Below are 15790 nucleotides of genomic sequence, written 5' to 3'. Positions count from 1 at the left end.
CTATGTACACTAGGGGGAGACAGCACCACAACAAATGCTTTATAATGACACTGATTTTTCTTCTTTCATTTTTACTGCAAAAAAATATATAAAGTGTTGATGGTTTAACTTCCTGAGACAATTACATGTCTTCTTATATTCAGCAATAGTCCCGGTCACAGAATAGTTGGCTAAAATGTTACTATAGATACTTTTTATATGTAAGGTATCCCTTATATATATTTTTTTTAAACATCTGCTTTTGGGAATGTGATCATTGTAAATGTGTAACATGTTCAAATGTTAATGAGCAGCACAAATAAGCTACTTTCTTTATATTGCTGCAATACACAAAAAACATGATATGCAGTTTCTATGAAGCACACACATCCTTACCATACCTGTTCCATTTTTAAGTGAGCTTGCAAGATTGTCTAACATTTTAACAGATGTAAAGAAGAATAAATATAAAGCATACGGATATTTCACACAATACGGTCAACGCGAAAGAGATTACAAATGCTCAATATTTTTCTCAAACTTTAAATGCTGAAGATTTTATCTTTAAAACCTGAAACGACAATCAAAGGAAACATGAATGAATAAAAACGTTACCTTAATTGAACGCGTCTAGAAAACCCTTTTCCTTGAATAATAAAATCCAGAAGCTCTTTTCTCCCAGTATATTCCTACTAAGCAAGGTGGAAACGCTGCTCGACATCGTTCAATTCAAAACCTGAACCGGGGCGCTGCTCTCGCTCTCCTGAATATTCATGAAGCGCACTTCAGCACCGCTTTGGGATAGGACAAGGCCTCAAGTGGCAGGAAAGCCAGGCCAACACGATCACTTTATAAATCAAAAGGTCGGACTTCCCATCAGTATAGGATATATTATGGTGCTTTTCATAGCTTAAACAAAAAACACCTGTGAACAAATCGTTAAAACTTTTTCTTGAGCTTAAAACTGGGAAAGGGAAAATAGCAATGAACTATGGTGACTATGGTGCATGCTCATTAACTGTGAACTTTGCTTAAATTAAAACATTTCATTAAATAATTACAATAAATAATGAATGGGTTGCACAAGTTGTGTATAAATAATTGTTTTCATTTTGAAATTATTATTATCATCATGGTAATAAGCATACTATTTAGTTGCAAATTATGATGTTGGCTTTGTAGTATAGCCAAAAACTATTTTTTGCAATTGTATTACTTTCATCCGACTCTTTTCACTGTATTTTACTAGTATATATTCGTGAACGTGGGATGTAATTGGATCCAGAACGATGAGATCCTCCGTCACCCCTGCTCCACCCCGATTCCTGCAAACCTGTACTATTTTTTATGATGCCTGAATTCTTTGTAGAATGTTTGGTGAGCACTTTTTCACTATGGGGGTCAACTCATATGATACAAGTACAAAAATATGAGAATGATCAACTTCTTACCATGATCCCATGATCCTTTGAGTCAAATACCGGTCCTACTGACAGGCCACAAAAATCAGATGGGGGCAAGAAGGCAGTAAAAATGACTAATGGAGTGAAGACCTCAGACAGGAACGGAACATGAGTACAAGCAGGTCAGAGGCTGCTGGGGACGGACTGAAGCACAGAGAGAGGAGATCCATATCTGTTGGGATTACCTGTGGACCTCAGGGACAGCAACTTATAATCAATGTAAGTAAAGAAATAAACGACGGACTTAAGACAATTCAGTCACATACATACACAGATATGTTTGGACCCTGAGGTAAGCGGCACTGTGAAAACGTCCTTTCCCATAACTCACTGGGGCAAGCCAGAGAAGGTCTTCTTCCCAATTCCTGCCGTTAATCAAATGTGTCTGGAAAGGTAGAAAGGCAGACTTTCTCAGGCAGAAATGTTCGGAGAAAATCACTGGCATGTAAGAAACAGGACATAAAAAGATGGAATAAAACAACCGATGTTTAGAACAAACTAAATGTATTTAAAATACTAACAGTAGCATCAAGGCTGTGTGAGCTAGTGCAAACACCATACAACATGTTGTGAAAGACACTTGCACCTACATAATTAGCTGTTAAAATGGTCAAATTACCCAAATTACCTCTATGTTTTGACATTGGAACACAAAAGTTGCGTTTGTAATTTATGTCTCTTTTACAATACTTAAAATGTCACCCTGACTTATCAGTCATAAACAATCCGTTGCTCGAGGGAGCCACTGACATACAACATGTGACAAGACTCCTACGAATCCTGCTTCCAGGCACTAGCCCTGCAGTCACGGTACAGTATGGAAGTTCATGGACACCGAACATGTCTGCACAGCCTTCATGAAAACACCAGGCTCCGCACGGTGGTGGCAACGGGGTCGTTTGTTGTTAGAGCTCTGCCCTGGATGTCTGCAGACAGGGCTGTGCTGAAACAACAGAGCCGGGCCGGCCGCTCCAATGCCAGCCTGGGCTGGGATTCTGGAGGGAGCTTCCTGCTCCATCTCTCCGGGGCCAGAAACAGCATGAGACTGAGCTAAAGCAAGACAAACAAGGCTGTGGAAGCATGCTCAACCAGGGGAGGAGTGACACATTGGGATGACAGGCAGGAATCCTGCAGCGGCTATCTCTCACTTTGCTGTCGTTCACACCATCCCCTTACAGGATGAGTGTGCATTGCCACGGATGAGTGATGTCCCAGGGGGTTATGTGTTAACATTTAGGGTGTTTCACTTCTAAATCTAGTCATTCTGCTGACATGAGAACACTGTCTGGAACATTCTGAATGATCTGTTCTGACTGGAACCTTCTGAAGGTTGTATCTTATTGAATAAATGCTTCAAGTAACCAGTATAGGGAACTGGACCGGCAACCATCCATGCTATGGCACCAGTTAATCTCCACACGGATCCTCTGCACACAATACTGGGTCTGCAGTGGGAGGTGATACAGTGGGGTTTCCTTCATATGTACAAGCACTAATCCATCTTACTCCGAACCTCAAACCTATAAAACAACATTTTGCCGTCCTGAACTCTGGGTGTTCAGTCTAATAAAAAAGTGCTCGCACTGAAATGTGACTTCAAAGTACTACATATATCTGGAACCGCACCAAGCCATGAGACAGTTTTATACCTCTGGGTCTTTACATGAGTAGCCTGCAGGTGTGTAGTTTTCCTGAACCCGCCATGCCTGCCTGGGTCATTTGTTAAACATGTCACAGGTGGGACATGAGGAAACCTCTCTTTGGCCCTTGAAGCTCTGGAGGGCATGACAGCTTCATACGGCTGGATCAGACCTCTCCCATGAGGCCCTGCAAGGTATGTGTTAGATTTGTGAAGGTTGATTAAGACATGTCAGCTCATACTGTACTATGGAGACATTACACTCATGGAAAAATACACTGTCAGGTCAACATATATTGATACTTGAAATGTACTTTGCAAGATGATCTTGACTCATATGTCAAAGATGTGATGGCTCCATCTGAAACTGCCTGATACAACACCTTTTTTCAGTATAGTGCCAGTTAGTTTATTTAGTACTCAAAGTGAAAAGGGATTAATAATAGTTTATATTTATAATACTCCCTTTATTGTTAAGCCAATCTCAGGGCTTCAGAAGATGGATATCTGGCCAAAATGGAAACAAATGAACAAATGAATGCCAACCAATAACAAAAATGTCTGTGATTGACAGATAGTCCAGTGACAGCCATAGCAGTGATGCATAGTAGCTGCAGTAGAAAATGCCTTAACAATCACCGCTATGTCTGAACACGCCACAATATATGGCAGCTGCATAGCTCAAGGCATCTCCTCTCCCATACATCAAGGAGAGCACAGTCAATTCAATGAATGTGTTCTGTAATGATATAGATATCAATTTGCTATTAAGTCACATTTTACAGTTATAATTTTTTATTCCGAATACAATTTGTCAAAACTCAAGTTTATCTAGTACTCAATTGAGTCATGAGAGACTAATCAAATTCCTGTTTTTTTAATTATTTTTTGCCACAGGGTGTTGGAAGAATTTGATCATTTCCATCATGAACTTTTAAGAAGCCCTTATGAAATGTTAGTCAACATTGGTATTTCTCAATCAATCAACCTTTGTCACACAAGTCAGAAGGGGTATCAGAGGTCTGGAGGGGTATCACAGGTCTGGAGGGGTATCAGAGGTCTGGAGGGGTATCACAGGTCTGGAGGGGTATCACAGGTCTGGAGGGGTATCAGAGGTCTGGAGGGGTATCACAGGTCTGGAGGGGTATCAGAGGTCTGGAGGGGTATCACAGGTCTGGAGGGGTATCAGAGGTCTGGAGGGGTATCACAGGTCTGGAGGGGTATCAGAGGCCTGGAGGGGTATCACAGGTCTGGAGGGGTATCACAGGTCTGGAGGGGTATCACAGGTCTGGAGGGGTATCAGAGGCCTGGAGGGGTATCAGGGCACAAGATCACCATCACTGGATTGTTTGCTTTACATTTGTTACTAGTATTAGTCTTCTTTTGATTGAAAAGTGACTGAAAGTTTTCAATTGACTTGTATAAGTGACAAGTTTGTATTGTCATCACATTCAAAAACTCCAGTCTGCCACCTCCTGGCTGAACAGAGCATTGAAAAGGGTGCACAATGCATGATGTCAAAGTTTATCCAAGAGAGGGTGCTATAACACAAACCTGATTTATGAAAATGAAAACATTGTATAGAGAACAATCTTTATTCAAAACAGCATAGTAGACATTTGTACAAAAACAAAAAAAACATTACACCCAAATAAAGTCAACCAAAGGATATGAATACAAACATTGGAAATAACAGAAGGCATAGTTCCAAAGTGCTCATCCACTGGCAGAAAGTTCAAAAGGATAATGTTGTGGGAAGTCATGGACGACCTTCAGAGCTTCGTTGTACAGCTCAAGATCTGAGGAGAGAGTGAAAAGATGTGAAAACAGATGCCAACACAATCTGAAATGAGTTGGTTACAGGGGAGGGGAATCTTCTATGCTTACCAAATGGAATCCCCTTGTCTTCTCTGTACATGGTATACAGAGAGGCCATTATAGTGCCTTTGTTGGATACCATGCCAACCACCTCCACAATTCCACTCAGCTCCTCGTCAAGCTATAGAGACAGCCATTATTACATTTCAACATGACAATGTTTTCAGCTCATGGATGGGCATGCTGAGTGTCACCTACGTACCCTTTGCTAGTGTACAATACATCAATAAAGAAGCAGTTCAAATGTCACATTTACAACCAGCTACATTGCAAGGTACAGTGCAGTCTACATAAGCACAATATCATCAGTACTCACAGGTTCATTTAGCTCCACTGATGCTGTCTTCCCTTCACCATCAGTAATCGTGAACGACTTTCCAGTCGGATGTACCTGTTATGCATAAGAGCAAAATAAATCAAGCGTTAGAATACAAAGCCATTACGACTTGCAGATAGATGATACCTTAGCTGTAACCAATATGTTGACTGAAAATGATTGTCTGTTTCGGAAAAAAATACAGCCACGGAGCCACGAGTGCACCACGAGAAATTACAATTCCATAATTATTTGGAACGTTCGAACTGTTGCCTACGACACATTCTAAAGGAATTTCCATCGCAAACTAGGAGGTTGCATTACCTTTTCAACGCGCCCAACAAAACAAACTGCCCTGCTATTATATTGCGAAAGCATAGATGTATTAATTCTAGCTTTTGGAGAATCAAAAATAGCTGTCATTTTGAAGTGTGTGATATTCCACTCGTTTTTTCTAATAATGTCAAAGCATTAAGTCAGACGGCGGGAAAGTATCAGAAAACGGAATTTCCGCCGTGTCCGTCACACTTTTATCTCTCCGGAACACAAGCCCTGGAAGACGTTGATCCAGCTAGTTATTATGTAGTCTTTTGTAAGGTATAACGGATGAAGTGTTGTGTTAATAAAAGTATTTGTACAAATTAAAATCACAACATTCCAAACCATACCCAACAGAAGGAAATACGACTGATTTTACATGAGAGCGGAACTAATGAAGAAAACTTTAGTTTCCCGTTCTACAGCGGACAATGTCAATGAGCTTTGACATCAGTTTGCACAAAAAACAACAACACAGTGGCCTATCAAACGGAAGCGAAACTACTTTCTATTTATCCAACTGATATTAAATATTGATTTACTTTGCGTCACAACAACGTTAGCAAAGATTGGTGAGTTACAATACTTAAAATGTCAGTGATTTCAGGATTACAATGGAAACCAAACCACCAACTAGCTAGTTAGATAAGATAGTTTGCTAGCTAATGCTACCTACCACATTTCAGCTAACGACACATAACACATAACGACAGCAAGCAGGCGACAAGGTGACTAGCCAGATAGCAAGCAACAGCTGTGTCTGTCAAGATCCCACAATGTATTAGTTGACGATGTGTTGGGGCCATCAGTCAAGGAGAAAACCAGGAGTTAGCTATCGCTGCGGGAAGAACCAGTCTCCCAGTTTGGCTTATAGTTGGTAAACAGAAACAGTAGAGCATAATGTAAACAACTTGCAGTTTGCTTTGATTTAACACGATATCTAGAGCTAACATTTTTTTTTCGTCTTTTATAGCAAGGAGACAGTATGTTCAGTTTTCTTGGACTGCGCAAAGACTCTAAGAAGTCGACATCAGAGAGAGAAACAGACGGATTCGTAATCATAGGTAAAACCTTCTAGAGCTCATTTACTTTGTCTGCCACGTTTTTGAACTATATTGAAGGCATACTGGGTGCTTTTAGAACTCTTAAAACCACCTCATTCAGCAAGCATTGTCTCTGACCCCTGCCCTGTGCTCTGTAGGATACTGACACAGACTGGATAACTTGCATGTTGGAAGGGGTAACATCTGCTCAAAGTTACATTGTTTAGTGTTGCAGACAGAACACAACTCATTCATTTCAATGAATGAATGATATACTTTTGTACTATTGTACTTTCTACTATTGTTTGCCACACACTTATGTAAGAAGTGTTACTCCTCGGTCAAAGGTCCCGGGCAAGCTAGCCTTACCCGTACAAAGCTAAGATCGAAACAATGAACAGTTTGGTAATCGCCCTTCCTCTCCCAGCATAGAGCAGTACAATTTGCTTGACATCCTGTGGTTTTAACAGCGGTTGCTTCTGGTGATGCCGACACAGATGGTTAGGACTGTGTTGGAGGCTATAGAGATTGAGAGAGAGAGAGAGAGAGAGAGAGAGAGAGAGAGGGGGGGGGAGAGAGAGAGAGAGAGAGAGAGAGAGAGAATGTTTCTCTTGGCAGACAAGCCCAGCTCATAGAGCCAGCATTTCTTTCCGAGATCAAGGAGACAGAGCTCACCGACGCTCCATGTAAACCCACAACTCAGATTCTCTGATCAGAATAGGTATAGTCTCACTGCCAGGGCCATGTTTGTTGAGGCATCAGGTGGGTGGTGGTGAAAGCATAAACATTCCAATGACTAGACAGTGTCAACAGATTTCATACAGGTCCCTTGTGATCAATGTTGAAAGGAAATAGCATTGCATATTCAAGGTAGCCTTGGAGTCATTGTTTAGTCTGGGTTCTTTTCTATTTAAATTGAATGTTGCATACTGAAAATGGGGAATGTTTCTCACTACAAACATATGTGAATCCGTCTGGGATTGTTACCAGTGGCAACCAAACGGAGCAGATGTGGGAACAAAGCAGAGCTGCTTGGGCTGGTCCCTCTTTGTCGTCATGGCCGCTCCTGTGAGTAGAGCCAGAGGGTGAGAGGAGGGGGTCTGTCCGCCAAGGGAAAAGCCCCAGCAGGGTGGGACTATGGGCAGCCAACTCCCACGTGGCAGTGGCCCTCCTACTCATCCACATTTGGTCATTCAGGCAGAAATGCACTCCTTGGTAGAAATCCTGGAGAAAAACAATGTGTTGAGTCCAGCTCTGACACTAGGTGGAGGAGTGGGTCAAAGTGTACAGAGGCTCATTAGGAGTGAAGGATTGTACATTTAGCTGTAAGCTTTTGGCTGTAATGTAAAATGGTAGTACCATGTGGCACTGCAGTACCAGAAGTTATTTATGTAATACCTTTGCTGGACTCAACTGGTATGACTCACAAGTACAGTTAACCTACATTATGGGATTGTTTCCATCCCAGTCTTATTAAACAGCTTTACTGTGCTAAATGTGAGCTTTACAGTGATTTTTTTAATCACAATTTGTGAGACTACTATGTTGTATGGCATTGATTTATAGCCTTGGTCTGCTTTTACAGTCAAGTAGCCTTAGTATTAGTAGGCTTAGTATTCCTCTCCTCATCACTGTCATTATCAGCCGTGTGTCAGACTGTGTGAGTCTTTAGTGCCTCAAAGGCAGGATATGGGTCTGTGTATCTGCAGCTGACGCACTCTCTCTCTCTCCCTCCCTCCCTCCCTCTCTATTTCTATCTCTCTTTCCCCCACTCTCTCTCTCTCGCTCTTCCTTGAGGAGCAGGCCAGGCCGGCTGAAGTCATAAGCAGATGTGCCTCTTCTGGAGGGGAGGGGGGGAGGGGTTCAAGACTCTCCCAAGTTCTCAGCTCTCCCATCTTACAATGGCTTCACTTGTGCTTGGGTGTCCCAGTCACATTCAAGTATCTTGAATGCTCCCTTATGCTTTTTTGTGTGTGACAATTGCAAGTTTGGAGTGCAATGTTTAGGCAATAAACAATGGTGTGGTGATGTGCTATTTACAAAGCCGTGCCGTAGGTCATGTGGCTGATTATTTGGCCTGGAGAGCTTAAGAGACTTCCAGCTCTGGTTTGGGAGTGGTACACGCAACTTTCTCCCATCACGGTCCCAGAGGATCAAGGCTAATGACTTCCATGTTGCATCCAGAGCCTTGTCAGATGGATTCTTCTTCCGTGTGTGCTCAGCGTGCTGGAGATGGGCTGGTTCTGCTGTGCGTTCTTATCAAATGGTGTCTGTGACTTAGGACCTCCCTGTGGAGCAGCCAGCAGCGACAACCCTTACAAGGCCTTAGTGGGTCGGTGTCCTAACTCCTTCCTATCAGGCTTGGACTTCATTAGGAAAAACCTGCCAACGCTAAACCCATCTGTTTAACAATTCAAACATCAGGAAGTCTTTGTCAAGGTTCACAGTATCGTTTCCGCTGTGTATCTGTGTCCTCCAGGTCCCCAGATCCCTTTACTTTCTCGGACTCCTGTGTAAAATAGATCACTGCATGATTCAAGCCAGGCCTTTTCAAACCTCGGACAACTATCCTGACCAGACTCCATCGAATTCATATTTTACCAAAATAAATGCCTTTGACAGTGTTTATATTGGCCTTCATCCAATCGACAAAATAGGAAATATTCTGCAAGTGCTGATGCCCAAAAATATGTGATCTGACTGTGTGAATACTGTCACTTTTGAAGTATTCATGACAAATTCCCTGTACCATAAAAGCAGAAGGTGTATGAAAAGTCCTGGCCCTTTCCTCCTGGTGGTTTCTGGGACTGGAGGATGAACTCCAGCACGCTATTGAACAGATGCCCTATCTCACTGAGCTCAAAGGCAAGGCCATGCAGAATCTGCTGACTGCACTTAAAGGGGAGAATATAGCCCAGGCTTACTTTACATTGCATTATTTATTTGTGCTGCATGCCCTTGTCCTCGGGAAACTTGCTCTGCTTGCTTTGGACTAGGCCCGGGCCCCTGCGTTCTACTGTTTTAGACCGTGCAAAGAATTCCCTCACAGATGTTGTGGACATTTTAGGCCTTTGCCTAAATCTGGTCAGGAAATTGTGGAAAGGTCTATTTTTTTGCGATGCTCTTTACGAAGGGAAATGATAGCCATACATTGAAGGCACCATCTGAATATTGTCATAGAGGAAGCATGATAACATGTCTTTCCCAGTGGTAATAGAGATACACTAATAAACACCCAAGATAGACCAGATGTGCATTTTAGAACAGAATCAACTGAAAGCTGAAGTAGGCCGCTCCTCAGGGCGCTGTGGGCCTCACTTCCCCTCTCTCAAGGAGCTTCTCTTGGAAAGTTGTTTGTGTCGACACACAAAGCTCAGATCAAGGGCAGCCAGTGAGATCAGTGACAATGACTCCACACTGCCGAGTGAGCGCGGCCAGGGTGGGGGGAGAGGAGCAGGAGGAAGGAAGAGGGATCTGTTGCCTAAGCCCTGGAGGACAGAGAATAGCAGGGAGAGAGACTAGCAATCTCTCTCCCACACTCCTCCTGTCTCTCCTCTCCAACACAGTATGACACTGGGCTTATCAAGAGAGGGATCCAATGAATAGTCTCAGCGATGTGTCACTCAGCACCATGCACTGAAACCCAATACATTATTTAATCAATTGACAACTTGGCCATGTGGTCGGCCCAAACTGGAACTAGAATATCCTGTTTATTTTTCCTCATTTGTTTTCATTATCATTACTGGGGTACAATAGTAATGGTTTGATAAATGTTCCAATGCCGTCGCTTCGATTTCCGCTAAAGAAGAATAGATGCAGCGGAATGGCAGAGACTATTTATTGGGACAATGTGTATTGCATATGCCCAATTGTCCTAAAAGTGACACGACCCGAGTGGAATGAGGATGTGGCCCAGTTGATGTAAACAACAGTTTGGAATGGTGGGAGCTGGACGAATGGTCAACACAGGAGTGTGCTGCGGAATTGTGTTAAGTCGTAATGCTTTCTAATCCATTAATGTGCTCAGAAAACCACTTGTTAAGCACAGATAATCTACGCAATTGACCGGGACGTCCTGAGGGAAAAAAGACATAGATCCGTGTCAGATCCATTTATGTTGAGGTTAGAGCGAGGTTGAAACCTCAGTCGGGCATAGTTCAGTAGCCCATAGTGGGAGAATTTGACCGCGACTTGATCACATCGTTAACGCCTGTTTAATTTCCTCTCCAGGTGATACGGCTGAGGAGCAATGGCAGAAGACCCAAACCCTAAAGGCCAGCCAGCTAGCCACCAATGTCATCGTGAGGCCTTCAAAGGTGATTCTGTCCACACAATAGAGCAGGCCTGCCCGTAACCTCCAGCAGCTTCGAAATCAATCTGAAAGCATGACGAAGTGGATCCACCCAGAGAACCTGTGTCTGTGTGGCGGTTGTAACTTAACCGTTCCTGGGAGTCATCTCCCATATGGTGTGCGCTGGACAGAACCAGTCAAACAGACATGTGTGAGCTTAGCAACCCGGTGCTAAAATGGCTGTCGGTTCTCTCATCTCAGTCCTACTGGGCGGACTTGCACAGTCAGTAGCGCTGTGTGTCTGACAGGTGCTGGGTGGCAGGGCCAGACACGAGGGCCAACACATGCCACTGCCATTCACCACACTGCCTGGAACACTGGGCCGGAACATATGGTGCCACAGAAAAGCTTGATTGTTTCGAGGGTTTCTGCTCAGTATTTTCAAGGGGTTTATCCGAGCCTTGGTGCCTCTTGTGTTGGGAATCATGTGGGTTTAATCAAGGACATGGTGGAAAGTGGCAGCTATGAGAGTGTGTATTTTGGTGTGTCTGTGTGTGTCTGTGTGTGTTTGTGTGTGCAGTGAACTATTAAGTTCCATATAGTGACATGTCACTGGAGTATTGCACACAGCTGGTAAAATCTAGAGTGTGCTCTACCCTCCTATCACAGTGCAACAGGAAGTGCTGTGATGCAGGAACATACCAAAAATGAATTAAGAATTAATTACATGCCAAAGCACAACCAAGTAGTGATGGGAAGTTCGGTTCTTTTTACTGATTCGGTTCTTTGAATCTCGTTCAGTAAAATGAACGAATCTTTTTTCGAGTCATTTGTTCATTTCGGGGGGGGGGGGGGGGGGGGGGGGGGGGGGGGGGAGCACCAGCAAATACTATTTCAAAATAAATTCCTGCATTAAAATAATGTATCATGAGTTTGTATGATTTGGTCATGTATTATCACACTAGCATTTAATTATCACGTCAAATAATTACACTGCACTAAACTGTAAGTGTAAATGTAAAGTGAAAATAACAAAACCAGTCAGTATGATGACTTGAGCGAATATAATTCATTCACGTCTTACTAAAACAGCGGCCACGCGAAAGGGAATAAGGAAACTGTTTCCTCTACTAAAAAATACAATGCGGGTCACGTGAAAAAAGGATCCAAAGACTCGTAGAAAGACCGAGTCGGGGAAGGAACTAATCATTCGTTTCCTCTTGCTACAGCCTATACAGGTCACGTGAAAAATGATCCAAAGACTCGTAGAAAGACCGAGTCGGGAAAGGAACGAATCGTTCGTTTCCTCTAGCTACAGAGCCTATGCAGGTCACGTGAAAAATGATCCAAAGACTCGTAGAAAGACCGAGTCGGGAAATGAACAAATCACTCGTTGAGAGGACTCGTTACTCCCGAGTCCTTATAAGGATTCGTTCAAAATGAACGAATCGTTCACGAACGACACATCACTACAACCAAGACACTAATTGGCCATTCTGGATAATGCGTGAAACTTCAACAAACCTATTTCAACATATATGTATCAGTGTTTCCCACAGATTAGAAAACTAATTGTGGCGGGGAGGGGTGGGGGTTGTCAGACGGGGGAGGGGGGGGGCGTAATAATTCCTTCGTTAATAATTCGTTACACAGTTAATTTGTTAATAATTCGTTACATTAAATATTAATCCAAAATGATTCACACCTTCACAAATGAACAACAACTAACATATCATTTCTGCATTATGCATGTAGCAACGCTAGTGCTAAAAAACTATTTAACTGGTCGGCTCCATGACGCCGAGTAAGTAGCTAGCTCTTGAGACTTCTCACCAAAAGAACGAAGGGGAAACTTCGAGTACTGTAAGTCGCTCTGGATAAGAGCGTCTGCTAAATGACTAAATGTAAATGTGAGTAAGGTACCTAGCGAAAAGTAGCCGCAACTTTCCTCGACTTTTAGCTACGGCACTAATGCTGAAGGCTCGCTGATATAGCTGTCGGTGTTACTAGAACGGCATATGTACTGTATGCATTGTTGCTAACGTGTGCTGATGTTGTGACTGTGTGCATATGTGGGAAAGACGCATCAGTAACAGAGAGACGGAGGGAGAGCAGGGGAAAGGAAATGCAGCTGAACGAATACTCTGCGTGTTTTAACCTAAATAGCGATAAAAAATTTTTTTACGAAACGCAATGTGTGGCGGCCGGTGTTGATTCTGTGGCGCACCGCCACAAATTAGTCTATGTGTGGGAAACACTAATGTATATATGGGAAGTATATGTTGTAAATATGAAACATGTACGTGTGGTATGATGTGATAGTTTCTGTTTGTGCAGCTGAAATGTCAGTAGTTACATGTTGTAGTTAAACTGTGGGTCTGGCTATGTCTCTGCAGGAGTGCTGTCTGGTTGCATTTAGTGGTGCTCTTCAGCTGTTGATGTTAGTGTTGGGGACAGCACCCAAGCGACTTCCTTCCTCAGCTAGGATGTTGCAAAGCTGCACAGGCAACAGTGAAACCTCATCTCAGCTGTGTCACACTCCCCGGTTTCTTTTCCATAGTTCCTTTAAAGCAAAACTGTTCTTTTTTTTTATCAACAACCTGCTACCTTTTGTATTACTTTTGTCCCCCCCCCCCCCAATGTGTCTATTAGCTATCAAAGTCTTATTCTGGATGTCTGAATAATATAGGCCTACTTAAGTGGACACATCCCTATCATAGATCAGTGTTTCACATTGTTGTTTATTAGCAAGGCCAGTGTGGAAACTTTTGAAGGTCACCAATAAGTGGCGTTCAGGTTGTGACCCAGCTGTGGCCCAGCCCTCTATTTCCCACATCCGTTGAACCGAACTGTAATGGAGGCTAGTAAAGAGAGTGGCCCATGAATCACTTGACACAGCTTTGAAAATGTGATTGGAGGTCAGGAAAGCATTTAATGGCAAACATGGTACCAAATGCAGTGCCTCAAACTGATAGTGCACTTTCTCTCCTCTGCTCCCCAGCCGTTCTGTCCCGGCCCGGTCAGAACCGCTGAGAGGGTCCAGCTCCCTCCCGTCCCCCCTCCTGTGATGTCATCCCCGGGGCCTGCCACCGTAGAGGTGGCCCTGTCCCTCCCGGAGCTCCTGGGAGATGTGCCCTTCACCCTGGCTCCCCACATCCTGGCCATGCAGGCCGGCTTCCCCCTCCTACCTGAGCTGCGCCTGTCCCGGGACATCAACGACAACCTTGCCAACTTCCACTACGACTTCACACTGGAGAACTCTGTGCTCTGTGACCTGTGATTTTTGTCTCCCATCTGTCGGCAGACGTCGAACAGCAGCCCTGCCAGCCCTGCCAGCCCTGGACCGTCCTGGTTCTTGATACTGTTTGGTTTCACAGGGGCTCAGAGACCGCTGACTGTCGTTAGTGATAAACCTGGGACCACTTGGAGACCATGTGTTTGTCAGGTGGGATCTCCACGAATCCTGACTCAAATGCACATACTGTAGGTTCATGTAGTACTGTGGTTATGACCAGAGAGGAGATGTTCAGGAACATTTAGTACCTGCTATTGCTTTGACTAAAGCACTTGCTGTGAGCTCTGTGCAGTTTCAGGAATCTGTTACAGCTTGCTAATGTCCAATGATAACTATAGATAATTTATTAAGGAATATATAGTTACATAAAGTCATACATTTGTCTGGTTCCTACTAGCATGGGAATGGTTAATTTAGTTATTAAAGGTTTGAACCTATATATGTGGGAGATTTCAAATGAGCTTAGCTTACCTTTGTCAACCACTTTGGAAATGCTGTGAACATTTTTGTGTAGCCAGCATTTCCTACAACATCCAATGTAGCACTTGTAGCCAGCCCATCTGTTCAATATCTCTTTCCAAAGATACTTTCTCATCTACATTTATTGTCTGAAGTGTAATAAGACTGACCTCTGTGGCCTTTAGTCAATCATCCTTACCTTTGAGTTATGTTCCCTAACACTGTATGGTTATTTCTGCCTTGCTATTTGTATACTTATATTGTTCCCCATCATTAATGCAGAAGATTTGACAGTTGACGTGCCCATTGTGTTTTACATGTGAACAATTGTATAATCAGGACTATATCAAACCCATTATGGTTTACACTTTTATGACCACTTATGGAATCAAATATTTTTTCTGTGATATTTCACCAAAACTAAATCACGGTCACTGTTTTACATGTCAGGAATTTATCCAGACAGAATCTGTGTTTCTGAACAAACACTGTAGATTCAACCATGCTCTTTTTATGTCCTACATCCTCATATTAGGTTGAATGTGAGCATGCTCATAGCTTGTTTATGATTTAGCTATTGCTTAGTGTGTTTTGCTTTGTTTATGGTGTTTATTTGCACGACTGGTTGTGCTGTGCAACTGTTTACTGGTCAATGTTATTTCTCTCTAATTTATTTTCATTCTTTTGTCAGAGGAGATGTTTGTTTTCAGAGCATGAATCCTTTCTGTTTACTACAAACTCATTTTCTTAATCATTTCGATCTTGGAGCCTGCAAACAATTTGCACTAGGTTTTGTGTCTGGATGTTACTTGCAAAAATATATTATCTGATGCTGTAGTGCCTTTAAATACATATACGGAATACTGTAAAGCATAATTAAGAATATATGGCACTTTAAAGGTGAACATGTTTTTTTTCTGTCTGACATTTTGTTTTCCCACTGTGTGAACACCTTTCACCTTTAGTCACATGACTTTTGATGTTCATGTTTGACCTCTTTAACTTTTTGTCCTTCGATGATCAATCCTTTAACAGTTTGGATGTGGTTTACAATTTATCAGATTTTTATGATTAAAAGTATTTCAAATAAATATTGTAATTAAATG

At 42.8% G+C, this 15790-nt stretch overlaps 2 protein-coding genes across 3 annotated transcripts; one reads left to right on the top strand and one right to left on the bottom strand.

Moving 5' to 3' along the window:
* Positions 1-4660: 4660 nt before the first annotated feature.
* rpa3 (replication protein A3) lies at positions 4661-5794 on the bottom strand. Its single transcript, XM_047019438.1, has 4 exons — positions 5600-5794; positions 5276-5350; positions 4969-5080; positions 4661-4880 (listed from the first exon to the last, which is right to left on the bottom strand). The coding sequence occupies exons 1-4, from the start codon at positions 5696-5698 to the stop codon at positions 4798-4800; spliced, it is 369 nt and encodes a 122-aa protein (XP_046875394.1). The 5' UTR covers positions 5699-5794; the 3' UTR covers positions 4661-4797.
* A 247-nt stretch (positions 5795-6041) lies between these two features.
* Positions 6042-15788, top strand: umad1 (UBAP1-MVB12-associated (UMA) domain containing 1). 2 transcript variants are annotated; one of them, XM_047019658.1, is made up of 4 exons: positions 6042-6165; positions 6567-6657; positions 10870-10955; positions 13932-15788. In XM_047019658.1, exons 2-4 carry the CDS (start codon positions 6579-6581, stop codon positions 14208-14210), a joined length of 444 nt encoding a protein of 147 aa, XP_046875614.1. In that variant the 5' UTR covers positions 6042-6165; positions 6567-6578; the 3' UTR covers positions 14211-15788. The 2 variants fall into 2 exon arrangements, with proteins under 2 accessions (XP_046875614.1, XP_046875615.1); XM_047019659.1 differs by lacking the exon at positions 6042-6165 and adding an exon at positions 6227-6470.
* Positions 15789-15790: the final 2 nt, after the last annotated feature.

This window comes from Hypomesus transpacificus, chromosome 4 (assembly GCF_021917145.1).
Source record: "Hypomesus transpacificus isolate Combined female chromosome 4, fHypTra1, whole genome shotgun sequence".
Lineage (NCBI taxonomy): Eukaryota > Metazoa > Chordata > Actinopteri > Osmeriformes > Osmeridae > Hypomesus > Hypomesus transpacificus.
This window is presented reverse-complemented; position numbering and strand designations above follow the sequence as displayed.

Bases quoted from the DNA above. Each gene is read 5' to 3' on its own strand.
- umad1 (XM_047019658.1), top strand. From the start codon at position 6,579: ATGTTCAGTTTTCTTGGACTGCGCAAAGACTCTAAGAAGTCGACATCA. The intron at 6,658-10,869 runs GTAAAACCTTCT...TTTCCTCTCCAG, and splicing joins AGACGGATTCGTAATCATAG to GTGATACGGCTGAGGAGCAA. The intron at 10,956-13,931 runs GTGATTCTGTCC...TCTGCTCCCCAG, and splicing joins TCATCGTGAGGCCTTCAAAG to CCGTTCTGTCCCGGCCCGGT.
- rpa3 (XM_047019438.1), bottom strand. From the start codon at position 5,698: ATGACAGCTATTTTTGATTCTCCAAAAGCTAGAATTAATACATCTATG. The intron at 5,081-5,275 runs GTGAGTACTGAT...CTGTCTCTATAG, and splicing joins CAGTGGAGCTAAATGAACCT to CTTGACGAGGAGCTGAGTGG. The intron at 4,881-4,968 runs GTAAGCATAGAA...CTCTCTCCTCAG, and splicing joins AGACAAGGGGATTCCATTTG to ATCTTGAGCTGTACAACGAA.